Below are 27,250 nucleotides of genomic sequence, written 5' to 3' on the forward strand. Positions count from 1 at the left end.
GCAGCTACTGAGAATTTTCTCAATAGAGGGAAGTACAAAACCATAATAAATGCACAAATAAAAATCAGCCAGATCAAATAAGTGATTTGAGGGAGGACATGGACAGTACCATATCAAGCATGTTACTCCAGAGCCAACAGGGCCCCAGACAATAAAGGATTGATTGTCTCTTTACTTTTTTAAAGACATCATGTGGTCAGAAGCATGACTGAAAACATGAACACGAAAATGTTCTATTTTTATTGTCTCCTCCAGAGCACAAGACCAGCACTAATTAGACCAACTTTCAGAGAAAGCTCTTCCTCAGGATTATATTGCATGCATGTTTGACAATCGTGTTCCTCAAAAATATGAGTATGCAATATCATTCATGCACAATATAGTTAATAAAACTATATTAAATCTTTTTGACCAAACAAATACTTTATTCTATATCTTGAGATCTATTTAGTCTGCATTACAATAGGTTAGCAGAATTACTATAATAATTAATGATAAATAAATGTACAAAACCTTACGCTATGACATTTCAGCAGTATACAGTAAGACATACTTTTCTGATCATAATTTTTAATTTATTTTTATTAACCTCTAATAAAAATATAAGTGGTTCTGCAATTACTTTAATGTGGTAGAAAAAACTGCTACCATTAAGGACAGTGATGACATGTCCTCCATAAGTTTCTAAGAAGTAACACATGATGACTTTTAAATAAATACAATAAAAGGATTTAGGGTTCGCGTTGGGGTATTTTTCCATCAGAGTTTCACTCAATTGGCATTAAGTCTTTGAAACAACAATTAGACCATCATGTTTAAAAAAAATATGCTGACGTTTTTTGGTGGCTAGTCAAAATCTGTATTTACATTGTTTGTTTGTTTAGTAATTATCATAAAACAATAATTGTACACATATCACAGTGTAAACGCAAACAGTACATAGTGACTAGTGGCACAGAGGTACTTTGGACTAAGTATTTCAGTATTTTTAAATCCTGGCTACCACCCTGGATCTCAGATAAAATCTTTTTTAATAACTTAATTAAAAAAAATCTTAAATCATTTTTTATAATCATTTTCTTGGTTTGCTCTTAAAATAAACACAATCACAAAGGATACTACACAAGAGATGCGTTATCTGTCATTGCATGCTTTGACATACAAACATTGCTAGAGTATCTGACAGCTCTGTCTCCACATGTCCATCATGTCAAGCTACATGATGCCTCACAGAAACTGAAAATGTGACAATCTAGTGTCAGGTTAGAGTAATTTAGGAAGTAAAGGAGCTAACCCTCACTTTGAAACACAAAGTGACATATGCTTAACCTTAAACCTGCACTGTGCACTAGTACATACTCCACTCTCCCTCTCTCTCATCGCTCTGTGTCCCCCAAACACACCCCAAGAGTCCTTTGAGGTTATCTTATAACTATATTCTGTTCCCCTCTTTCGTTGCTACTAAATATAGGCTTCTGAACCATCTGTGAGAATGATTTTGTTCCCTTAATATCCCCATCAGCACTTTCAGTTGGCCAACAGAGTCTTCTCCCCTCTGCTTTAACCCCCCCCCCCCCCCATCCCTATTCATACTCCTAACCTCAACCTCCTCCTCCTCCTGTCTTGACACCAACACTGCTGCCACCCACAACCCCAACCCTCTGGAAGATCTGCCATCTGAGTGTAGGTTGGGTTTTGCACTTCCCGGGACCTGGGTCCAGCCATACGTAGGGTCAGAGACACTGAGGGATTTGTAAACTTGCTATCGAGATCACCAGCATTGAGCCTTGGGTCTCCTCTTCTCTGTTTGGTATTTATAGGTCTGTCTCTCCTCCCAGGATTACAACAAAAACCCGGTGAGTGGATCTGCATCCCATCGGTATGCTTTGTCCTACTAATCAACCAACAGCTTGGATTTAAAGTGTGACTACTACAAAAATTGAGAGAGGAAATAAAGATGTGCAACATGTTCCTGGTCATAATTTCTGTGGGTTGTGCAGCTGATCTCGGGGAAAAGATAACAGAAGAAGACCTCAAAAACTCAGTAAACCAAATCATTACTTTGCTTTTGATGAGAATGCTTTTTGCCTTGCTGCTTTCAGATGTTCTTGATATGTCTTAAAATGACCAAAGGAATGAGTGAATGTGCTGACCACCCCTTTCAGTAGGCGTTGCAGAGATTTTATATGGTGTTACCAAATCCTGACAGGGGGGTGGTAAATCTGAGAGCAAGGGGTCCCTGATCTTGTAGGGAATTAAAAGGGTGTTCAAAACCCTCTTCGTTAACAACTACTCCAGATTTACTCGTGTTTTAAAAAAGGTTCAAACATACACTTTTAATGGTTTTCTGGAGGTGTGCATTGTGGCCATTAAAGTTGTGTCAAGCCCATTTGATAGTCGAATGACGCCATTACACGTCGCTAAAATGTCTTGGCTAGAAATGGCTTTTAAAAATAGCTGCAGAGGGTTGAGTTACAGCCTGTAGATGTGATGTGATGTTTTGCCACTTGCCTGAGCCTTAAAGAAGTGGTTAAGAGCAGAAGGTGCTGATATGCGCATAGGAAGACAAAAAAACTGTGTAAAATAAAGACATAAGATAAAGTAAGAAAATACATATCTCACACTAGGGATGCACAACAGGTTGTAGGAAATTTGGTTGTTAATGATCATATGCATGTCATATCTCGACAGATGAGACAAAGTATTACTCCCACTTTCCCCACCTAAACATTCCCATGCAGGCTGCAGATTGGGAAATACAATCAGATGCTATATTACAATCCCGAGGTCTTCATTTTTTCTGCAGTAGAATAGCACTAGAATGCATTGGCCACTAGTTAGTGCCAGAACCAGCATTTGTTTATCTTCACCAGTCTGTGTAGAGATCCTATGTCCACAAACAGAACGGAGACACACATGTAGCTATATGTTTTCTTTGGAGCAGACATCTGTTTCACTGGGGAATGTGTGGAATCTGAGGGCACTGACATCCCCAATGAACTTGAAAAATGAGAAGAGCCTATACTCTCTGTCTGTCTGATACAATCAGGTCCTGTGGTTTCACATTCAGGGTTTGTTGGTGTGGCAGGTGTTGATGGTGATGTTGATAAGTTGGTGCAATGGTTGGAGATGGTCGCAATTGTGTGAAATGTATCTTAAAACTGAAGGAAAAACACTCAGTTCAGTGCATTTCACCCTTAGTCTCTGCAGCTATGCAGATTTAGTCATATTACTTTCAATTCATTCTTTTGAAAAGGAACAATGTTATATGAAATATATTTTACTTTATTTCATACAAACTTTTCTGAAATAAAACAATGTTATTGATCAATTTAATATAAAGAATGTCAAATTCTGGAGAAGCTTTGACATTACATTTACATTACATTTTTTTCTCTTGATAGAAAAAGGTCCACTGACATTGCTTCCATCTGAATATGTTCGAGCACATGTTTAGTTTCAACTTAGAGTTGTTTTTTTTTGTATGTTTCTAACCCCATGTCATTCCTGCTAACACCACGTTCTTTCCTAATCCTCCAGTCATGCCTCTAGGAACACCTGCCCACTTAAACAAGCGGAAAAGGCTCACCAAGATCATAACAGACCTATCACATATCACTCAGGATGGTAAGGCTGGCGTGAAATCACATGAATATGAAACCAAATTTCCATATGCTCTGTACAGCTCTTTCATATAAAGACAGAATACATAAATAGATGGATGATAGGTACTGGTCTGAGTACTAATCTTACAGGATAGATGGGGTGCAGTACAAATTAGCATAAAAAATAACAAAAAACAACAGCAAAACTAATTAACATAACTAAATATATATGATTCTGGGTTGACTTTGTTTAGCTAAAATAATTAAGGTATTTTGATCAATCAGGATGCTGTTTATTTTTAAGTGGGAAGTCAAAACTTTAGTCACATTATCTTGGGAGGAATGCATGCACATAAATGCAGAGAGAGAAGAGGAGGAACTATTGTAGGCGTCATTAATCAAGCAAACATTTAAACATCTGCTATTTTAAAGGCTGTGGCTATAATAATGTCAGTATAACACCCACTATCACACAAGATTGATTACTTAAGTTTTGTGTAATTTTTATCTTAATTAAATTTTTTTATTTTTATCACGTATTCCTCTTTGGCATGTCACTACTCTGACATTTCTAAATATAATGCTCCTTTGTTTAAATGTCCCTTACCTAGAATATGAGTCAGAGCCAGAGGCATCTGAGTTCGACCTGGGAACAAAAATCAGGACTCCCAAAGACATCATGCTGGAGGAGCTTTCCCTGCAGAACAACCGTGGCTCCAAGATGTTCAAGATGAGGCAGAAGAGAGTGGAGAGGTTCATCTACGAGAACAATCCTGACATCTTCAGCAGTGAGTCTATGGTGAGAGCGGAGCTCATGGAAAAAATCCAATCACTTCTCTGTAATTTCAAAAACAAGAAATCACAAATTTTAATTGTCTGGAAGAAGATAACGGCCTCCAATACACACTCATTGTGCTTAGTAATGCTTGTCAGGTATACCTTCAAGTAATGCTTGTCAGGTATACCTTCAAGAAGTTGAAACACGATTATTCAGCAACTACAAATAAACGTGCTGTGTAGCATATGGCTGGTTATATTGATCATATTTCTTTCAGGACAACCTCCAGAAGTTTGTTCCCTCTCTGGGAGGTCAAGTGGGAGGAGACATGATAAATGTTGGTGGGCATTTTGTTAGCAAACAGCTGCATTTCGGAGGGATACTTCCCGGAGGAGGGGCCCCTGTGCCTCCTCCAAAGCCTGGAAGCAAAGGAGCAAGAGCAGGAGGAGCAGGAGGAGCAGGAGGAGCAGGAGGTGCAGGAGGTGCAGGAGAACTGGTTGGGGGTGATCATGGGAAAGGTGGCGAAGGAGCTAGTGAGTGGTCTCCACTAAAGGGTTGGTATCATTTGTTTGGCAATTTTAAGAGGATGGTGTTTCATGGTTTTAAATATGCATTCACAAAAAAGTACATAGCTACTGAGATGTACTTGATTTTTCTTGACTGATAAACACAATATTTTTAACTTTATCATTCACAATAAATGAATGGGTGGTGGTAAATAAATCAACACACAAATATATATGAATGTACACATAAAGATGTAATTGAATAATTACACCTCTAATCCAGGAAGATGGACTTAAGTATTAGTAGAATAATCATTCTTCTTATAACTGTACAGTAAAATGCCATCTTAAAGAGTAACTTAACACCCCCTGAAAATCTTGTCTTTGCTGACCTCCAGTGGTTTATCTTCTCACCTGGCTGTACTGATGGGTGTGGTTATAGGTGCCAACAGACCACATTTCAGAGGTGAAACAGGATTGAAACTTTCAACAAAAGAGGGCTGCTTTTCAACCTGGTGTTAAGTTTCTCTTGATAGGAATAGTTCAACATTTTGGGAAGTAGGCTTCGTAGCTTTCTTGCAGACAGTGAGATAGATACAACTCTCAGGAAAGGTTGGAAACAGCTCTCCTGGCTCTGTCCAAACTACTAACTCTAGTTGAGGGTGTCAAATGCTCTAGTAGTGGATCTTCTTCACAGGAGGTGGAAGTGATGACGCAACTAAGATTCATGTGAAGACATACATTTCGCCATGGGAGAAGGCCATGAAAGGTGATGCAAATCTGGTAGCAACTCTGAAAACTGCAATGCCTGGTCCCACTGAGAAAAAGGACATCCGCAAGTACAAAAGCTTCAACAGGTATCTCCCTGAAGGCTTGACTTTGTATGCACTTTGTGATGAACAGGGGCTTCAATAATCTTCTCACCTTGCTTTGCTAGGACTGCCATGCCCTTTGGAGGCTTTGAGAAGGCCAACCAGTTCATGAAATTCCAGCTGCCAGAAGCTGAGGCAATCAAAGAGGAGCCTGAACCTGCAGTGGTGTACCAGCATGACATCGGCTGCCGGCCTTCCTTCAACCGCACTCCCATTGGCTGGGTGGGCAGCAGTGAACCCAGCAGCATTCATATGGAGACGGATGCTGTGCCCTTCGATGGAGAGACAGACGAGCTGTGAAAAAATATTCATACTGTGATTACACTCACTGTGCACAGACACATACACACACGCACGCACGCACGAATGCATGTATAATCCTTAGCAGGCACACGCATGACAGACAAACCTACAGTTAACTGTTAAATTGATGAATTTGAATCTCTGAATGGATAACTGAAAGCGTACATGAAATGTGGTCATGTTCTCATTTTGCTCTGTATTTGGTTGTAAGGCAAAGAAACAAGACATAGAGATTATGGGGAGATGAAACATCAAACATTTATTTGTTAAGTTCATTCGCTGAGCCTAAGCACTCCTTTGATTTGTCAGAACAGTTGGAGAGAAGTTGCAGATGTAGTCAATGAGGAAAGAATGTATGAAGGACAGATTTATGCTATGTTGCTGTTTTGCACGCTGTCTTGATGTTAACTTGTTACCATATTTGTTATTTCCCAGCGCCTTTTTTGTTGTTAAGATTCTCTGATAATTTGTTGAGCTATGAAAACCCTACACACCTGTCTAATTCAGGATACATGCATAGAGTCAGTTGCAGATCCATTAACATACTGTACCAACACACTTTCTCCGCAATAAACCATTTCAAACTGTAACAACCCTATTAAAATGTCAAGTGAAATCATTTTGTGTGAAAATCCTTAATAATTCAAATACATTTGTATGCAAAAGCAATCATTTTAAGACATGAAAAGCTATCTTATAAAAAGTAGGGCTGCAACGGTTCTGGAACCGAGACGAGACTGAAATCGCGACACAAAAGTCCATGGTCTCGTGTCGCGGTCCCAAGGGACAGAACCATAGACTGTATAGAACCAAGACACACCAACTCCCTGGACTATTGAGCTTTAATTTAGACTGTGTAAATGTGGCAGCAGTGGCCGGTGGGTGGATGGTGGCGTTTTAGCAGTGTAAAATGTATTTTTATTTCTAGGAGGTTATTCTAGTTTATTTTCCACCCTATTTTAGTGTTGATTCATTACTTAAATCTGCACCCCTTTGCTTCGCTTCTCTATATTTTCTCTATTTTATTATATAATAAAAAGGAATTACTCTAGGAAACAGTTTTTTATTATTATATCAGGGTATCAAGTTATATCAAGTTACATGATGTTTATTATTTATTTGTATGTTACTATAATTATTGCTTCCAATTTGTTAGTTCAAATGAAGGATTTAGGCTAAAACCATTTCTCACTTTGATACTGTAAAATACTTAATTACTATCCCTCTAATTAATATTCCTACATTCACAATTTTACTTAAGTAAGTACAATAGTATGAGCATCCAAATGTACCTTAAATAAGATAAGGTAAAGGTAAAAGTACTATAAGAGTATTACATTATGTCACGGGATTATTATTATTATAGATGCATTATTGTGTTCGTAGCATTTTAATGTTTTAGTTGGCTGAGGCGGGACTAATTTTAAGTAGTTCATTGCTGGGTAGTTAAATGATTTTATTAAATACTTTATATTTTAAAATAAAACGTTCAAATATTTGTAGTAGTGAAATGGAACTACAAAGTGGCATAAAATGAAAGTGACATAATCAACTGCAGTACTTGCACTTAGTATTTCTTTCTATTGCTATCTACTATAGTATTTCCTATAGTATTTCTTTTCACCTCTGGCTAAAACCTACAGGATATCCAGTAGGTTTTTCTGGCGTAAACGACCCACTCCTGCACAGTTGGGGGCGGTGATGCTCTAAAAAGTCCTCTGTCTTCATGAATAAAACAAGGAAAAAGGAAGAAGAATACAGTACCTTTGAATGCTGCAGACCGGTGGCGTATTGACGTTGTGTTCCTACGGTCCAAACGCTTTCTGACAGTGCAGTCTACAATTTACAGCAACGCAATGGACACCAGCCCATTTTTATTAGGTAACTTCTTCAAATGATTAGCTAGCGCAGTTTAGCTAACGTTAGCTAACTGGATTGCTTACGGGCTTTTTCAGGTAAACGTACAATATGGGAATAAAACAAATGGCACGAAAACGCCGACTTGGTCTTAGTGGTCTCTTCATAATCTCAAATGCCAATGCGATCAACTTCTCCACGATGCTAAGTTAACGTAGCTGGTTTGGTCACTTCAGACTGTAGCTAACGGTTACTGTACTTTGTCCGTTTGAACTACGTCATAGTCATCAGCGACTGGGCGCAGTGTTACCTAGCAACGACAGTAATCGCTACTACCTGCCGATTTGTTGATTCCTGTTGGTTAATGTTTTGAAAAACCTCACAAACCTTAACGCAATTTTGTGTTTTTTGTTAAAATTGCACTTAGAATTATGTCTTGCCCCATGTGATACTACATAATGTTAAACTCTGACATGTGTCTGTTGCCATTCGCTACTTTACTCAACAGCCAGTATGTTTGAAAATATGTTTTGAATCCAGAATATTTTTGAAGGAAAGACTCAAATTAGCACAGATTCCCATGAACAAATATATTGCCACCATTAATTGGTGTTCCCAGGGGTTCCAAATATTATGGTGCTAACAATAAAACATTTTAATACAATCATATGTCGTTTCATTTATTTAAAAAATATATTTAATGTGTATGGTGCTGCAGTATGCTGGTACAGCACCATAGTTTCGTTTGATAAAGAAATCCGTGCAGGTTGTTGATATCTATGTGATTACATTTTCATCTAGCTTTTATTGAAGAGAGACATTGTATGATTTTAATTACATTTAAACAACTCAATTTTCTGTTTTTAGGTGCTCTATAGCACAGTGACATTTCCTGATGAAATCTAAATCAAAGGCCCAGTTGGCACCCCTGCCATGGACAGAGATCCTTGTGTATTGGGTGCTGTCCTTTGGCTCTCATCTGTACTCTTTCTACCAACTCCACAGGTTCTCCAAAGGTAAGGTAGGTAGATAGATAGTTGGTGGTTATGTTAGTTCAATCAATTCAGAAGAAAAGGTTAAGAAAAATTCCTGTTATTTCCTGTTTTGTACCTTAGAGCATGAAGCAGGATTACAGAGAGAATTCCAGTTGGAAAAAGGCCTTCTTAAGGGGTTTCAAAGGGTAAGTTCAATGTTGACATTGCTGATTAAAAGCCCAATCCTAACCAACATTACGGTTCATTTTACTGAAAACAAATGTGTTGTTGTAAGTCCATAGTGTACAGCCCTAATTTAAGATATTTTGTTTTCACAGAAACTAAAAAGGCTTTTTTAAAGTTAAAAACAAAGACTATCCATTTTGTTGATACATAGCAATTAGAGCGCTTAACACATTTTGACCGTTCAAAGCCTTCTAACATGTTTTAAAGCCTTATGGTGAAGTTAGTTGCTTTTGTCAGGACCCATCAGACTTTGAGTGGAGTTTCTGGACTGAATGGGCTAAGAAGTCTTTGCTGTGGACTCTTTTTGGTCATGGTGTCATATCGAGATTGACCAGCATCTTTTACCCCAAGGTAGGAAGCGGCTGCCACAGTACTCTTAAGTAATATATTGCTGTTAGGTGGCAGGTGTTTTAATGCAGCACATTTATTATGTTTTCTCCAACAGTTTAGGGTGCCAGCGCTTACGATATATGGCCTCTTAGCAGCCAGCTGTGTGTTGGGGATTAAAGGTGTTAGTGTGCTGCTGGTACATCTGGGCCTGTGCTTTTCAGTGGCCCAACTACGAAAGCCTGCTGTGTCGTGGGCCTGTAACCTGCTGCTGCTCTCCACACTTAACTTCCAACCACTTCAAGAGATCCAGGTGGGTTGTATCACCTGGATTATACTTGCATATAACTAAATATGACTAAATCTTGCATTAAAATGATAAAACAGACAAGTAAAAGATAGGTTGCAAAAAGTGAAAGGGTTAGGTTAAATATGTTTTTAAATGTTTGTGGTGTCCGAACAATAATGCTGCGATGATGTGTTGAGAAGAAATCCGCTTGACACTGTTCTTGATTATAAAAGTTTATTACATCAAAGAATTCAGCATCAATTACAAGCTCTGCAGCAGCTTGGAGAGTGACCCAGCCTGATGGCCACTCTGTCTCTCTGTACATTGAACACAGCTTATATAAGACATGTTTAGGTCTCTGCTAAATACCATATAAGGGCACAGTGCTGTAGAATAAGTGTAACCATCTATTAGACACCACTTCCCCTTCCACTGTGTCTCTCTCCAGCTCTGGGTCAGGGGTCAAATTCTATAGGAGGGTTCACTCTTGGTACACCCATCAATCATTACTTCCCCATAAGGGTTCACTGTCCCTCTCTCCAGCTGCAGAGTATTATGTTAAACTGTAATGGTCAAATGCATATGTTATACACCACATATTGTTTGCTTCACACACCTCTATGAAGATTTAGGGGGAATGAGGGTCACTTGTTTGTGTCTTTATGAATTTTCCATTTACTATGGTACTAGAGGTACATTTTTAGAATCACTGTTAAATCAGATTTTATTCATTGTTTCGCCTACCTATTATCACTAAATGTCATATTTGCAAAGAACACAAGAGGGCGCATGATATTAAGGGGACTTACAGCCAATTGGCCACTCAACTCCTTTAATCTATGTACATATCACAAGATAAAAATTCAATGAATTTATTGACACCATAAGTATCAAGCAGGTCATTTCCATTATTCCCTAAGGGTTAGCTCAGTGTCTTCCTACAAACATTTGAAAATAGCTACCATCGAAAGGCAATTAGAGACAGTCCTCAGAGAAAAATGTACTGCTGTGAAAATGAAAGAAGAGCCACAACAAAGTGAGATTTTACTAAACATCCTTGAATCACAGACCCCAAAATATTATGAAATAATGTGACTTTAGGATCTTATTTCCATTCACCTCTACATTGATTGGTTACTAAGGACACTGATTCTTAGTATTTCATTATGTACAGGGAATAAACCTGTGATCTAAAAACACCCTTTACCTGCACAGCACAATTTGACGCACCAAGCATGGTTAGAGCCAGCTATGCTCCAGTCACAATGGTTTGACATTTAAATTTACTGTAGTAGGTGAAAAAAACCTGACAGACCTGTGCATACTTTTTAAAATCTGCCTGCTTTCCTCCTCGCCCCCCACGCACACACCACTGCATACAGTTTGGCCCTGTGTTCAACCAGGACTTTGACAACAGAGACATTCCCAGTGCTGTTAAGCAGACCTAATTTAAAGTAGTCTTAAGCATGTTTATTTGTATGTGTAGACATATTTTATGTGTATGTATCTTATGTTATCTAAATTTGCTGTTATATGCCAATGTTCTAATTTTAATATGTATCATGTTTTGAATTAAGGGCAATTTTAAAAAGCATTTCTGAATTTAGTGTTAAACTGTCACTATTAATATAAGTATTCCCGTGGAATATGTTAAAAATAATTGGCCTTCGCTCTGTATTACGCAGAGAGGCTGGTATAAGACCGAGGAGGAGTACTATCTGCTACTCTTCAGTGTTGCTGTCTGTGGGCTACGCTTCATCAGCTTCAGCCTCGAGCATTGCTGGTGCCCTCTAGACCGTGGTGGCGTTGTGCAGCTCTCTTGGTTATTGTCATACACCTTCTATCATCCGTTTTTTTACAATGGGCCCATTATCACGTACAAAGACTACATTGAGCAGGTAAGAGAGCCAACAAAAGGTTATTCCTGAATAAAACTGCAACTGAAATTTAGTCTAAAATTGCTGCTTTTGTTTTTGTATGGAGGAGGCTGATTGCTCGTAAGTACACATGATCTCAGGTCGCCTTTTTGAAAACGGTAAATATACAACACATCAGTAGTGGGCAATTTACAAGAGGATAATAACTTGAATGTTTCAAATTTGTAGAGAATGGCTGCCATTTATTGGTCTACCTTTTTATGCCTGCTTGTTTTCATTCCCATCGCCTGGTAGTTGTTCTTTTAGTAGAGCAGATTCAACCAGCAACACTTAACAACATGCTCACTTTCTACACTTGCAGATGCAGAGGCCTGCTGAGGGTGACAGGGATGATTCTGCTTTTAGTTACTTGGCGCTCAGATCAGTACGGATCATTCTGTGGTGGTGCATTGCAGAATACATGATCCATGTTATGTACATGCACTCCATCCAGTCTAATGAGACTTACCTAGAAATCCTTCCACCTTGGGCCTTGGGTAAGTCTTTATACTGTATGTATTTTTAACTTTTCATATACAGCACAACATTGTGTTTTAGCATTTATGTGTCCCTGCCACTTCAGACACACATTGAATATTTATTTGAGATGCAGAATTTAAAACTCCATCAGATATGTTGATTACTGACTCACTCATTGGCGTTGATTTTCATTCCAGTCGTCATGATTGATGGTGTGATTTTGTTTGTATTTTAATTAAGTGACAGAACTGGTGTCTGTCAATAACTTATTATATTTTACGTCCTCTCACAAGTTGAAGGCATACTCAGCCAGGTTACCCTCTAATAGCCCGTTTGTGTGTTAATGTCATTTATGCAGGTCGCTGCTGTGGTCTATAGATACTCTGCATGCATACCCTCATGTTGATTATGTTTTAGACATAAAGCACTTCTGGGATTATATCACTAATTCATTCAGTCAGTCATTTACTTAGTCAGAGTTGTCCTATCTGCCTCATAGTTGTCTAAGCAGCTATGGATATTTCTATATACATATAGACAAACTGAGTCATTATCTTTTACAGGCCCCCTTTTTGTAATTCTGCTTAACAAGTTCTCAGAATCTCATCAAGAAGTGTTTTATGGAGTAGGCTACAGATTGTAAAGCCATTTGAGGCAAATCTGTAAATTTGGCCTATATAAATAAAATTTACTTGACTTATAAGACAGGAAAATTCTCTTTTGGAAGTACAGAGCTTGTCTTAATTATTCAAATAAGAAATATTAGTCTTGTTTTTCCCCTGTCACAGGCGGTCTGGCCCTGGCCCTCGTCCAGTTCTTCTATGTGAAGTATCTGATACTGTTTGGCCTTCCATCCATGCTGGCTACTTTGGATAAACTAGTTCCCCCAAAGCTTCCTTGTTGTGTCAGCATCATGTACAGTTTTACAGGGATGTGGAGGTAAGATCATAACCAACCGACACCACCAACATACAGTTAATACGGTTTGATCTCGGAGCATTCCAACACTTAAGTGACTGGAAAAGCTACTTTATTGTATACGTTTTTGATTCAAATTAAATAGTTAGAAATAATAACATTAAAAAAGTCCACTGAAAACTGCCTCCAGATCCCTCTGGCTGGTTAGGCCATATGTTTGTGGAAAGCCCTGCTCCTATATATCCTTAAAGACAGTGCCCTAAATTCTCACTGTGCTTGGTGACATTCAGACTGGTCGCAGTGAAATCCACTGTCATTACTGGCAATCAGAATGACAGGTCAAATCTATTTTATTGTGGAAAAACAGATTGAGTGAGTGAGCAATGCTCTTTAACCCTCTTGAGTTTTGCTGAAATGGCAACCTATAGACCTGTTTCATCCAGATTTTTTTGTGCTATCAATCAAGGTCCAATTGTAAATAAACAATTGTGAAAAACTGTAAGATCATGTGACCGTTTTGTTACAAAGCAAAGGTAAAAGACTATGCCTGGTTTATGCAGAAGGGGTCACAATTGCTCAAGTTAATGAACACACACATTGCAGTGCCCCTTACACAGGGATAAAGCTCATTAATCAGCAAGACTTCATGTATAAAAAGGCTTGAGACAACAAATTTCCACTACTTGGAAAGATAGTTCTGGACATACAGGTATATGCAATGGTAAACATTTTCTGTCACAGTGCCATTTGTGTTTAGTGTTGAGCTCCTCTGATGCACACCACTTCTGGACAAAGACTTCAGGCTGCTACACGGCAAATATCTTAAATCCCATCTTGGTGATGATTAAACTGTAGGATCAATCTGGAGGCTTCAGTTTGTGGTGCCGTTGAACTGAATTGTATTACACTGACAGGTGTTTATATTATTTTGTCCACCCCTTTTATATCAATGAGGGTTGGCTAAATAACACCTAAAAAAAAACACAGCGCCCTATAATGCAAGACGGTTCAATAGCATCCTCCAAAATAATGATAATAATAACAGTTTTTTTTGTAGAGCACTGTTGAGAACAGATGTTACAAAATTCTTTATATCAGGCATAATTAAAATAAAATAGTGAAAATTTAACATCAGATAGTAAGCAAAATAATCATAAAGTTGAGTCAGCAAAAATTAAATTACCAGCAAGTGTAGAGTATCACAGCAGTTTATGCCACTTTCTCATCGCTGTGTTCTTAAATGTAATTAACAATGAGAAAATGCTCTCCGAATTTTGAACACATACAATTAAGGTGGAAGGCAGTGTGTTTGGTTTTGCAGGAAAAATACACTGGTGATAGACTAGATCGACCAATGTGCTGACACCGACGCACACCAATCCAGCCTGTGTGTGCTGAGCAGGCCAATGTTGACAACATTGATGGAATGCATAAAACTGTCCACTGACATCATTGACAAAACCGCTTCAGTTTATAGGCAAGGTTGCAAAAAAAAGAATGACAAAAAGCTTTTTTTAATCTTCTCAATGACAAACAGCAAGCACACAAACAGACGGGCATCATACAGGACAAACTGCACACGCTTCAGTTTATATGAACCCCAGTGCACAGGTGTTTCTTACTCAGTGCTATATTATTATGTAAATGTTATCCTTTTTTTCACTCTCAGGCACTTTGACGAGGGCCTGTATCGATGGCTCATCAGGTAAGAGGCACTTCATGAGCAGTGGACAGACTAATTCAGATGTTAATGCTTACTAAAAATGTGATATGTCATTTAAATCAAATAATAGCTCTTAGAATATATATCTGTCTAGTCTGTTCTGTCTGTCCAAAATGTTTAATCCGTCTGTCTATCTATCTGGCTGACTATTTATCTATCTAATCTGTTTTATCTTTTTTCTGTCTAATCATACTGTATCTGTTATTTATTGCGCACTTATTGTAAATTTCCTACAGGGCATTAAACTTGTCAATTAAATTTTTAAAAACTTAAAAGAAGGTTCTTCAGCTGCCTGCCCGCATGTTTTATCATAATGGACAAGGATGCTGTATTTGCATGTAGGCTTTCATGATCATGAGGTTTCATGTTGTTTAATAGTTCCTCTGTTGTGTTACTGTTCCCACACCCTGGAGAAATGCCTCCTTGTTTAATATGCGCATATGTAAAGGAAGCATTACGTGTTTGCTCACTTGTACTTTAGACAACGCACATTATCAGTTCGTCTGCTTTTAATGATGCACACTTGGCTGAATGCAGCCTATTGGGGGTTTATGGTCCGCTTGGTAGAGGCGGGTTGCTACGTTAAGGCAACACTACAGATGCACGGTTGTCAGAAACCACATTGTTATATTCTGTGAAAACATTCCCTTGTCTTGGTTATTGTTCGCTAATTAGTTTTTGAGTTGACAGGGTTTTTTTGGTGGTGTTCTACATGTATGATGGTTTATACTACATGTAAATCTGCTTTTCAGATGTTAAAGATGAGCTTAGAATGAAATGTGGCATATCGGACTGTTAAAGTGGCTGCAAGTAATTTGCTAAATATACCACAATTTAAATTGCAAATGCAAGTTTCCATTCTAATCATTGCCTATTGAAAATTGTTTTCCCCTGCTTAATGGCATCACTTGTAATTATCTTACTGCAGATGCAAAATGATACGCATGACACAATGCCCCGACGTTCTTGCTTGTAAAAGTGCTTTTAAAGAGGTTTTAATGCAGTTCTGAAATTCTGCTGAAATTGTCTGAAGAGCGCTAGATGAGTGCGTAGGTGTTAAATGATGTGCTCCACATGACTCACTGACACCTCGTCTCCCTGGGCAGCTAAGTGGCTCATTCTTCGCCCATTCCTTTGTCTCGGGCTCTCTTTTTCACACACACATCCAGTTATTGACCAACAAAAGATCTCTTACCGGCTGTTTGATTAAGTTATTACAGTTGCGAATGAGAAGGAACCTGGAAGAAATCCTGGGGAAAATGAGTTGTAAATAAATAAGTAGAGGCAATGGATTTGGTTTGGGGGTGGGGTGGGGGGTGGGGGTGGAGAGGGTCAGCATTTAACGTGTGATTGCACTTAAAGCAAGAAAGATCGAGTACACCGTATAGTCTCTATAGAAACCAACAATTCTCACCAATTCACATTCCTACTGTCAGTCTTTAAAGCCTGTATGTTGCTTGGACCATCTGCTTGCAGCAGGCAGGTGTTACATAACACGTTGATTATTCAGGGTATTAATGTATATCAAAAAATGATCATATTTTGATTAACATCTGTTTAGCATCCATCTACATCTGACTAATTTAAATGGATGGATAGGTACTCAGTATGTTTAGGTATTCCATTTGCTCTTGCTCTAACACTGGTTCCTCTCCATCTGTTTTCGCACATACTTTCATCCTCCAATATGGTCAAGCTGGCTGGCCACTCTATTTAAGGCTCAGAAAATGCTGGCTCATCTTTCAGGAACATTGATTAACCACAGGGTGACTGAGATAATTAGTTTTCAGCTCAGCAACACTAGACAGAATAGGATGTTTGTTTGTAAGTGTGTTGGAGTGATCTAGCATGTTGGCACTCCCAGTACCTCTGGGACAGATGAGGTTCTCATAACATCTGAGACATGTTTTCTTCGCGACATGCACCACATTCTACGATTTATGGGATATTATTCACATCAAGTGGGCTATCACATGAATATACAGCTGCTATTTTTAGTCCACGTGAAGTGTAATCTCATTTAAACCACAGTAAAATGACATGTTTATGTCATATGTAAGATATTTGCTGTTTGATAAATTACCTCAGGTCTATTTCCAAGCTGCCTTTTGTCTCAAAGATTTTAGAGAAAGTTGTTGCCAAATGGCTCAATACCATCTTAACTGAACACAACATTTGAGAGAAATTCCAATCTGGTTTCCGTCAGAAGCATTAACCTGAACAGCTCATAGGGTCTCCAATTACATACTGATGTCTTCTGAGGCGGGTCAGTGCTCTGTTCTGGCGCTGCTGGATCTTATTGCAGCTTCTGTAGATCACCGCATCCTGACTAAAAGGCCATGGGTGGTTGTCACTGGGAGCGTTTTTCTGTGTCGCTGGGTCATTACATGTCTGAAACTTCTGTCTTGGGCCCCATTTTATTTTCTTTGTATATGCTCCCCTTAGGTCACATTATTAGCAAATTTAAAGCTGTCTCCTATCACTGTTATGCTGATGATATCCAGCTGTATGTCTCCTTTAAGCCTAATGAAACTGACAAGTTGACTGCACCGGACAACTGCTTGACTGTCATTAATAGGGATGTCACGAGAACCGACACTTCGGTACCATGTCGATGTGCATGTCTGTACTCGTTTTGCTAGGTACCGAAGGTACCGAAGAACCAACACATGAAAGAGTGGCAAGTGCAGCTGCAGCCACAGCTCCGCCTTGACTTGTAGGAATGAAGTTAGTTTCGCGGCTGTTACCCTCAATAGCTTGTGTCAAAGCCTCGATATTTCAATTTCTCACAGTTGGAGAGCTAATTTAGGCAGATGTTTCACAGTGTTGATCACCTAAAAATCACCAAAGTTGATGATGCAGTTTGCAGCGCTAAGAACTGAATGTCTGTCGAACGCTCCTATTACTGTGGGTTTTGGTTATGGACTGTCTCAAAAGTACAATACCGTCCATTTTAATCATCAATAACGTTTTTGTTTCTCAATATAAAAATATCAGAGAACTGCTAATATAGAAAGTCATCATCCTTGAACATTTCACACCTGTGAGTTTGTTAAGAAAAGTTAAGAAAATTAAGTAATTATTTTTTGATTAATTGCCAGGTTGTAATTTCAATAGCTTGCTCATTTATGAATATATTAAAATCAAATCACCTCTCATCTGTCCTGGACATCCTCTCACAACTTTCACAGCAGTTAGTTGTTTTTTGTAATGTTCAAGTTTTTATTAAAAGACTGTATTTTGAAGTATATGGGATTTGTTATGTTGTTTCTATTTTGTACCACACTGGAATCGAGGAATGTTACTGGAATCTGTATTGACAACTAAATGGTAACATCCCTAGTCATTAAGGACTGTATGGCTAACAATGTTTTACAGCCTAACACAGACAAGACTGAGGTCCTTATTGTTGCTTCTGACAGCATAGCTCGCATGATCACTCATTGTATTGGGTTCCTTTCTTCAGTTAAACCTCAGAAATCTTGGTATTATATTATATTATTTGACTAATCTATGTACTTTGAGCAACACATAAAATCAAGACTCAAATTTGTTGTGTCAAAACCGGAACTTGACATCATTAATATATACAACTACAACTCCTTTTTCACCTGCCTCAGCAGGTCGTCCTCGACGATCTACAAATGGTCCAGAATGCTGCTGCAAGGCTGTTGACCTGGTCTAACAGGACAAGTCACATCACACCCATCCTGTCACCGTTAACATTAGCTCCTCGTCAGGTTCAGGATTCAGTTTAAGGTTCTCGTTTTACATTCCTGCATGTTGGAATCAGATTTATTTAATCATTTAGAAAAACAAGAAGGTAGGATCAGCTAAAGCAATAAAGAAACATCAAATTGACGTAGAAAGTGGGTTAAACATGTGTCAAGGGTTTGGTGTGAATCACAGAAACAATTTTGGAATCATTAACCTAGTTTCAGCATTATCACCATCTCAGCAGGATTGATATTCCCTGGAGTGTCTCTATTTTTGTACTGGACGTCAGAGCAACATTTATTTGATTAAAAATCAATGAACATGACATGATAATTTATGTGACAGGCAGACCAATTCATTGGTGCACGTTTGTGCCATTTTCAAACCCTCTATGTTTTAAATATGTACTTTTCACTGACTGCAGTGCATCTTTGTCCTGTCCTTGCTAAAGATCTGTCTCTTATCATCATTTATTTCCTGTTATCTTGTGTGTTGGACAGGTTATAATCCCCTTTAAAGAGCTGTAAAATTTAAATCATTCTGATTGCATTTAGAGACTGATTCTTTCATGTTATGTACTCACATTCCAGATATATCTATGTGCCGTTGGGAGGTTCACGGCATGGTCATCTTTACAAAATCTTATCCACTGGCCTTGCATTTGGATTCGTTTGCCTCTGGCACGGTGGCCATGATTACTTACAGTACTGGGCCCTAATGAATTGGGCCGGAGTTCTGGTGGAAACTGGAATGAAGTCTCTGTTTGCCTCATCCTTTATTAACTCCATTGTTGTAAGTTTGAAATCCAAACATACATACACCTCTGACAGTGCAAACACATTTGGTTAAAAGTCTACATAGAGATTATTCCATCCAGTTAAGATGTGAGGACATGACATTTTTGCTGTAGTTTGAAAGGGGTTTTAAAGGGGTGATACGATCTGATTTAATAAAATATCATGCCTGGAGCTGCTACAGTAAGTACAGAAAAGACACAAACTGGTAGGATCCTGTCACATCTAATTGGCATACAGTTAACCCACACATTTTATGTGAGTAAAAGTAATTTTCCAAGACATTAACAATTGACGTTCAGGCTGTTCTTGCTTCTTTGGCCTCTAGTCTTGGGAGAAGTTTCATGTTCTTAAAATAGTAAAATAGTCTGATGGCATCCTAGTTAGTAGTTGCTGTGGTTTTCTTTATTTCTCAGATTTATAATGAAAAAACCTCTTGTGGTTCGCCTGCAATTTACTTATTTATTTACTGATTTCCCAGGAGCAGAATTTCTCTGCGGCAATGGAAAGGCGTTGCATTGCCCTTCTCTCTGCCTTCTCCACTGCCATGCTCATCCTCTCTAATCTGGTGTTCCTCGGGGGTATACATGTTGGCCGAATTTTCTGGAAACGTGTCTTCATTCAAGGTAAACTTCCTTCCACAACACTGACTCAATAGGATTTGTGTGTGCCTTTTTACGTTGCAGGATTGTTTGAGCTGGCATTTATATATTTGTTTACAATTTGGAGCCATGCGGTCTTTTAATCTGACAGTTTAGTTGCATTGTAGGAGATTTCACATTCTCCTCCAGAGTTGACATCAGCTAAAGATAGAATGTCCAAAGTAACAGCCAGAGAGAAGCCAACTCGCATGGGCATAAAATCATGAATAAAATATTTCAAAAAATATATTTAAAATGGTGCTGTTCACCAAGTCTGCATATTTAGCAGTATTATCAGTGGATATTGATGCTCTGCATCTGTTTATGCATCTGTATGGGCAAACTCTCATAAATAGAGCGACATCTGCTTCATGGTTGTGCCAGTCCCTGTTTTGCGCCAAGTGCCTTTATTTGGCTCATTTGGTACCTAAAGCAACATGGCAGGCTCTCCTGAAGCCTTTCTACGCATGATAAGCAGTCTGAGCTGCACTAGCCACTGGGTTTCGGCAAAGTCAGTGCTCAGCTCAGTTCTGATACGTCATATCATATACTTTATATAATTTAGTATAGGGCTGCTTGATTATAGTAAAAATCATACTCATGATTACTTTGGTCACTACTGAGATCACGATTAAACACGCCACACCCTGGCTGAGAGGGAGTTTGGGCTTTTAGGGAGCTGCTGGAGCCGCTGCTGTAAATGTAAGGGTAATTTACAACACAAGAACATCATTGTGGAACTGAGTGCGTTACAATAATCATTTCTTCTCCATAATCGTTGGAAGCCAAAATTCTAATTGATAATATAATTTGATTCATCGCCCAACCCTTATTTAATAACAAGAAAGGTTTTGTATGATCAGGGTTAAAAGTCAAACACTATGAATGTGAACTGTAGGTCCACCAGCAAGGTGCGAAATCCAAACGACGAACACTAAAGCTAGCTCTGCCACAAGTTTCAGATTCATCGCTCTCTGTAGAGGTATACGAACATTTAGGAGAATTTCTTTCTTTCAAATTGAATTACTCAATTTGACATTTTACAAAATGTTAAGTCCCTTCTGTTTTACAAAGAAACCTTTCAACTTGTACTTCGACTTATAATCTCTGTTCTCTACAGTCATTGTTTTACTCTTTATTGGTTTTTCAGACTAGGACATATTCACTTACGATTATATCACACTGTCTTTGGGCCTTTTAAAGTCAATCCTAAGCATCCCAACGAAGGTCATATTCCAGTCACCTGTTAAGCTGTATTAACAGTAAGGACAGTGTTGGAAGTCTGACAGGCTCACAGCAAATTGTGTGAAACATTAGACTTCTTCTCGCACTCCTGACCTCTTTCACACACACACACACACATTACTGAAGACTTGGTGTAGATAAGTCAAAAGAAACCTAAAAATAAGAACAGGTTTTTTGAGAATACCACTTATGTTGTTAATTATTCAGAGTAAGAACTACAAACAGAATGTGAGTTTGCTTTTATGATGATTAATTTGGACCATTAAAAAATTAAAAATGAAGATATGGCACTGCCTGATGCTTACCTAAAATTTTTTTATAGACCATTGAACAAACTATACTGGAACTGAGCTACCATGCTGTACCAAAACAATTGTTGCATGGCAATAATAAAGTTACTTATAGAATCTAAACCACTTAAATATTGTGTTACTTTCACTGAGCGCTTGTGTTTTTGTGGTTTAAATTGAAAAATAATGCATCCACCAGAAATGCCTAAAGCCATTCCTTGTGTATGCATGTGTCTGCACAGTTGAGGGGGAATAGTGGTTTGCGATCTTGTGCGATCAATGCTTTTAAATCAGCCTTTCTGGGATTGTTACTGGTGCAGGCATTGGCGTAATTGCACTCTGACCTCTCTGGTACAGACAAAGACAAATTACTATTCACATTGTGTATATGCTGACTAATCCTTAGTCGTATATGCTGACTAAGGATTAGGGCTGCAACCATTTGTCGATTAATCAATTAGTTGTCGACTATGAAAATTGTTGGCAACTATTTTGATAATCAATAAATCACTTTTAGTCTGACTTCCAAATTCTCTGATTTCAGCTTCTCAACTGAATATATTTTCTGGTTTCTTTCTTCCTCTATGACAGTGAACTGAATATATCTGGATTGTGGACAAAATAAGATATTTGAGGATGTCGCTTTGGGAAACAGATTGACATTTCACAATTTTCTGGACCTAACAACTAATCGAATAATCTACTAATCGACAGATTAATTGATAATGAAAATAATCGTTAGTTGCATCCCTACTCACGATGTATGAAGTTGCGTGTGTGTGTGTGTGTGTGTTATCTTTGCCACCCATGCCCCTCCATGTAAGATCACTCTAAAGTCATAGTGCTGAGTGACATAGAAAGTTTTTAAAATTGTAAACATACCAGTAGACAGAGTGCTCAATATTTACTCAAAACTACGAATCATCACATTCAATATTATTATAATAACTGGAATAAAAAATGTCTTTTTTTAGTTCAGTTCATTCCTATCTCATTTCTGTTAAGACTGTTAAGAGGGACATATAGTGAATGGTCAATCACTATTGATCAGTACTTCAGCTTTACTTTGTGCCCTACTACATTATTTACAATTTCCATTTTGTCATGCAATCTAATTTTAGCTCGGTTGTTTTTTCAAAGTTATAAAGATCATTTCCAACAATGTTTCCTACCTAAGAAGTAAATAAGTTACTTAAGCCTCTTTTGAATATATTTAAAATAAGCTACTTTTTAATTGTTTTACTCCAGTAGAGTTTTGACTAGTGCTTTTTTTGTTTGTCTAAGGATAATATCAGTAAAATAATGGTACTTTTACTTGAGTAGGACAATGGATTATTTCCATTTCTGGTTGCCAACACCATGACTTCTAGAAAAACAAGATGCAAGAGTCACACTAGCAGCTTTGTGAGGCTGTACATAGACACAGCAGTGTTTTGAGGTAAATACCAATGTCAGCATCACAATGACGATGCTAACATGATGATGTTCTGCAGGCTTAGTTAATGCATAACACTAAACACAAAGTGCAGCTGAGGCTGGAAATGGCATTACTTTTGCAAATAAAAAGTTTGACCTTGATGATAGCACAAGATGGTAGGACAGGATGTCATCAAAGTCAGTAAGATTCATTTATGGACCATGTATGTCTGTACCAAATTTCATGGCAATCCATGCCACTAGCATGGCAAAACAAAACTATTTCTATTCGTCTAATGATAATGTATCCAGAGAGATAGAGAAGGAAGAGCAAAACCTACAAGATGTCAGTTTCTAATTTACTGAGAAGCACAGTCCCTGATCACTAACCATTTTTATATTTAGCTTTGACTTGCCTCTGTGCAAGTGGCCTTTTCACCTAAACTGAAATTGAAACACTCTGTTAATCAAGTGGCAAAAGAAACTGTGGTGTAATTACAGCACTGGTTGACTAGAGCCATAGTAACTTGCAACTGGAGGAAACAGGTTATTCATTTAACTTTTTCCACTCTCTGTGTCTTTGCCAGGTCTTAGTAATTAGTAGATTTCTGAAGAATGGCAGAGCCTGTTCTAATACTCAGCCAAAAGTACTCACATTTGGCTAGTAGTGTATGCTTCCCCAAGTTCTGCTTTTTTATTTTAGTTTGAAGTAAGTAACGGTAAAAGTTGGATGACTGGTTGGAGAATATATTTCACACTGCGGCTGTTAATGAAATTTACATACCTGCAAAGACAAAACGCAGGGGCATCTTGGCAGCAAGGCCCTGGGCTAAAAGCTTTGATTTATTCATTTAGATGTCAGAAAGGCATAATATTCAAAGGTGCGCTTTAAAATTGTTCAAAATTTGTCTAATGTGATTAAACTAACACAAATAATTAGCTGCCATTTGCTGAAAACATCATCAAGGCTCTATTTTAAAGACACATGCAAATTATGCTAATTTCCTGCATACTAAAATATTGTGTTGTGCCAACTTCACAACACATCACTTCAGCATACCATAAAAATATTTATCATGACAATATGGCATTTCTAGCTTTAGCCCATGTAACCTTTCTCTTCCGCAGACAGGAAACTGACAGTACAGCTGTGCATAAAGAAGTGTGTATGTGAATTGGATTTTGACATGAATAGAAAAGAATAGACCATTGAAAGGCATTGTGGGTGCAGGTGCAGGTTACTGAGATAATCTGGAGGCAAGCCAATTTGGGAGGAGGTGCAGACAGCTGTCCTTACCTGCCTGCTCGACCCTCTAAGAAGCAGCTATAAATAGAAAAAGAGAATAACTGTAACACTACAGTACAGCAGAGAGAAAACTACTACTACTACTACTGTCTCTCTAGCTCTTGTAAAACAATGCAAGTCTTTTGTAGTAGTTACCTTAAAAAAGCATCAGTATGTAGCAGATACTTTTTATCTGATTTAAATTGAATTCATCGGTATTTACAAAGGAAGCTGCCCTGATTCAGGATAAACTAGTGAAGGACTGAATCTGCCGTGAATCCACTTAAGTAATCCAGATTTTTAAAATCTAAATATTTCCTTTTACAGATGAGTATATATATTATATTTCATTTCAGGCTGGTCCACCCTGGCTCCACCTATGCTGGCTTTCCTCTACTGCTTTGCTCAGATTGGACTTGAGTGGACTTCCCACCCAACTGAGTCACCTTGACTTTGTGTCCGAGTCAGAATCCCTGCTACCGGACAACCAGAACAACCTGCTGAGTCCAGGGCCTTGTCCTCACCAGTCCCTGTGGCGAACCTGGCTCGTGGCCACGGAACCTGTCCAAACCTGGCTGAAGTGCAGCTGAGCAGCCACTTTTCACAACCTGCAAGACTGGGCACAATCTGTCTGTAAGCTAAGACTTAAAGGATCAGTGTTGATTCCTTCTGAGGAGAGAGTGTCATGTGCTTGGAAAATTTAAGTGCACACAAACTCTGATAGATATAGATAGAGTGTAATACTGTAAATTCAGGGCAAGCTGCAGTAGCAGCCTTGGCAGTGGCAAGTGGCAAGTTTTCTACCCAATAAGCTTCACTGCATCACTGTTATTCTATGAAACTATAAAAGAAAATATGGACCCTGAATCTGTCTTGGTTATATGCCTCTGATAAGGTATTGCTCAGTGGTGCGCTAAGCCGGAGAAATGCAAATTTCACATTTACTGTCCTCCTTTAGCTCGCCACAAAAGCAGTTGTGTATTCAGAGGTAGACAACAGGCACAGAAGACTGAATAGAGCAGTAGCAAACGTGATCAGTATCATTATACCCCTACGGATCATGTAAGGGATATTGGGTAAAGTAGAATAACACTAATGTTAGTAAATGGATTGGTAAAAAGCATTAGAGGAGTTACATATACGCTTTTAATTCAACACAGTAGCACTGGTAGATGACATTTATCCGCTGGATTGCGGAGCAAAGCTATTTTTAAAGCAAGGATGGAAAAAAACCCTAGCTGTACGTTTTCAGCTTTACGATCACTCAGTCCACGTTTGGATTAAAACCTTGTATTTCAAGTTTCATGAATATGAATATCCATTAATGTTAAAATGGAAAACCATACTGTACCTGAGTCATTTATGTGTATGTCCTGATACATAGACGTCAGGACCATGAGGACGCTCTACTGTGTTTTTGGGTCTGTTGAGGGTTAATATGCTCCCCTATAGATAATCAACTCATGAAACTCTTCAAGAACAGAAGACAATTCCTAATGCACAGAATTTCGGGGGAGTTTTGTGAGTAATTTTAAAGGATAAGGCTGGTGTAATTCTATATTTTTTTCACTAACAAATCCAGTGAAAAGGCCAAAGCCAACAACTTATTAGTCTGTTTCTCAATACTATCAGACTTCCCTACCTTGTCTGTGACACTCAGCCCACAAGTCCATTCACTCACATTTGTTCTGAATCTTTAAAAATGGGTCAAATATATATATATAGTTTAGTTTTTTTAAAGGCTCAGTAATTTGCAGCAGAGCCCGAATTCAAACTAATGAAGGAACATGCTAGTACTTGCCAGCCAGTGTGGCTCATTGATGTGTTTTGAACAACAATGGAGCTCTATGGCATAGAGGAATATTATATATCAGGCTTTGGCTAAACAGACCGTTAAGTTGGGTTTGTAGTTATAATATGTTTGGTCAATTCTGCTTGTTTCTTCAGTGCTCAGAGCTTTTCATGGGATTTGTTGACAAGGATAAAGAATATATAGATAAAGACTTATCCTTTAAAAGAGGTCAAAGACATGTCCAAAAACATGAAAATCACCACACTATGAGTTAAAAGGAGGCTTTAATAAAGGTTTAAAGCTTTGAGGTTAAGTCAATTAACCAGTTAGTCGACTGACAGAAAAGTCAGATTCGTCGTTTTGTTTTTTTACTTTTCTGGTTCCAGCTTCTCAAATGCGAGGAGTAGCTGCTGTTTTTCTACTTTTTCTACTATATCATTTGAAAGCAGCATATTGATGAGAACACCTTGGACTCTGGAAAACTGTGATTGCCTTTTTTTCCAATGTATTCTGACATTTTATAAACCAAACAATTGATTTTTCGAGAAATAATCAGCAGATTAATTGGTGTATAGATAAAGTAAAAAACTGTTATTTGCATCACGTCGAGGCTTACCATTGAAGTGTGGGCACGGATGATGAGTTGGATGACCTAATGTAATGGGAGGAAAAAGCTTCTGTCTTTTGTTTTACCACAAAGGTGCAGTTTAGGTCCACACCAAAGTACAGTATAAATAATTCTAGGTTTTAAGTTGCACATCTTGAAAGTGTTTGCATCTGCTCAGATCACAATAAATAATTAACTCTATAATCCAGTAGGGGGTGACTAGTTTATCACCAGTCTTTAAAGACAAACTCTCCCAGGAAGTAATAGGAAGCTACTTTAAAAAAAGCTTATGTGCTTTTAAAAAAAAAGTCTTTTGAGGTTAAAGTGTGATGTGGCAAAAACAATATGATCTTCTTACTATTCATAGTGCATAGTAAGGAAAGCAAACTGCTTCGGGGTATGGCTTCCAAGAAGATTAGTTGAAGAATTTTAGATCAAGGTGCCATCGCTGAGATTCATAATTAACATAAAACTCTCAAGTTCTCTCAGGTCCTCTTGTTGTTTATTGTCGTGCCACAATTGACTGTTCCCAGGGTTTTCTGTTTCTCAATCTGTGAACTGCAGAGGTCTAATTTTTTATCTCAATTAGTGGGGAATCAACTCGTCTCGTAATAAAAGCTACTTTGTCAGTAAATAATAAAAGTACTCTGTAATCTGGATTTGTTTGTT

The 27,250-nt window shown here is 38.2% G+C and overlaps 2 protein-coding genes and 1 long non-coding RNA gene across 4 annotated transcripts; 2 read left to right on the forward strand and 1 right to left on the reverse strand.

Moving 5' to 3' along the window:
• Positions 1-1,592: 1,592 nt before the first annotated feature.
• Positions 1,593-6,061, forward strand: myoz1a (myozenin 1a). Of its 2 annotated transcripts, XM_038736808.1 has the most exons (7): positions 1,593-1,683; positions 1,821-1,856; positions 3,541-3,627; positions 4,217-4,404; positions 4,661-4,937; positions 5,587-5,746; positions 5,827-6,061. In XM_038736808.1, the coding sequence occupies exons 3-7, from the start codon at positions 3,543-3,545 to the stop codon at positions 6,059-6,061; spliced, it is 945 nt and encodes a 314-aa protein (XP_038592736.1). In that variant the 5' UTR covers positions 1,593-1,683; positions 1,821-1,856; positions 3,541-3,542. The 2 variants fall into 2 exon arrangements, with proteins under 2 accessions (XP_038592736.1, XP_038592737.1); XM_038736809.1 differs by having other exon boundaries at positions 1,620-1,856; positions 4,661-4,916.
• Positions 4,151-8,185, reverse strand: LOC119916847. The gene is made up of 3 exons (XR_005447175.1): positions 7,829-8,185; positions 5,814-6,055; positions 4,151-4,442 (listed from the first exon to the last, which is right to left on the reverse strand). It is a non-coding gene; the product is annotated as an uncharacterized LOC119916847 (long non-coding RNA).
• On the forward strand, positions 7,811-27,240 carry hhat (hedgehog acyltransferase). The gene is made up of 12 exons (XM_038736807.1): positions 7,811-7,945; positions 8,789-8,937; positions 9,037-9,101; positions 9,379-9,492; positions 9,587-9,781; positions 11,443-11,655; positions 11,996-12,170; positions 12,942-13,092; positions 14,741-14,776; positions 19,102-19,303; positions 19,787-19,931; positions 24,539-27,240. The coding sequence occupies exons 2-12, from the start codon at positions 8,817-8,819 to the stop codon at positions 24,631-24,633; spliced, it is 1,512 nt and encodes a 503-aa protein (XP_038592735.1). The 5' UTR covers positions 7,811-7,945; positions 8,789-8,816; the 3' UTR covers positions 24,634-27,240.
• Positions 27,241-27,250: the final 10 nt, after the last annotated feature.

Source organism: Micropterus salmoides, unplaced genomic scaffold, assembly GCF_014851395.1.
Source record: "Micropterus salmoides isolate LMB-PRFRI ecotype aquatic unplaced genomic scaffold, ASM1485139v1 Ms_hic_scaffold_22, whole genome shotgun sequence".
NCBI classification, from domain to species: domain Eukaryota; kingdom Metazoa; phylum Chordata; class Actinopteri; order Centrarchiformes; family Centrarchidae; genus Micropterus; species Micropterus salmoides.

Excerpts from the sequence above, each read along its gene's own strand:
- myoz1a (XM_038736808.1), top strand. The coding sequence starts at position 3,543 with ATGCCTCTAGGAACACCTGCCCACTTAAACAAGCGGAAAAGGCTCACC. Across the intron at positions 4,405-4,660 it reads TCTTCAGCAGTGAGTCTATG|GACAACCTCCAGAAGTTTGT; the intron begins GTGAGAGCGGAG and ends TATTTCTTTCAG. Across the intron at positions 5,747-5,826 it reads AAGTACAAAAGCTTCAACAG|GACTGCCATGCCCTTTGGAG; the intron begins GTATCTCCCTGA and ends TTGCTTTGCTAG.
- hhat (XM_038736807.1), top strand. The coding sequence starts at position 8,817 with ATGAAATCTAAATCAAAGGCCCAGTTGGCACCCCTGCCATGGACAGAG. Across the intron at positions 8,938-9,036 it reads ACTCCACAGGTTCTCCAAAG|AGCATGAAGCAGGATTACAG; the intron begins GTAAGGTAGGTA and ends TTTGTACCTTAG. Across the intron at positions 14,777-19,101 it reads CTGTATCGATGGCTCATCAG|ATATATCTATGTGCCGTTGG; the intron begins GTAAGAGGCACT and ends CTCACATTCCAG.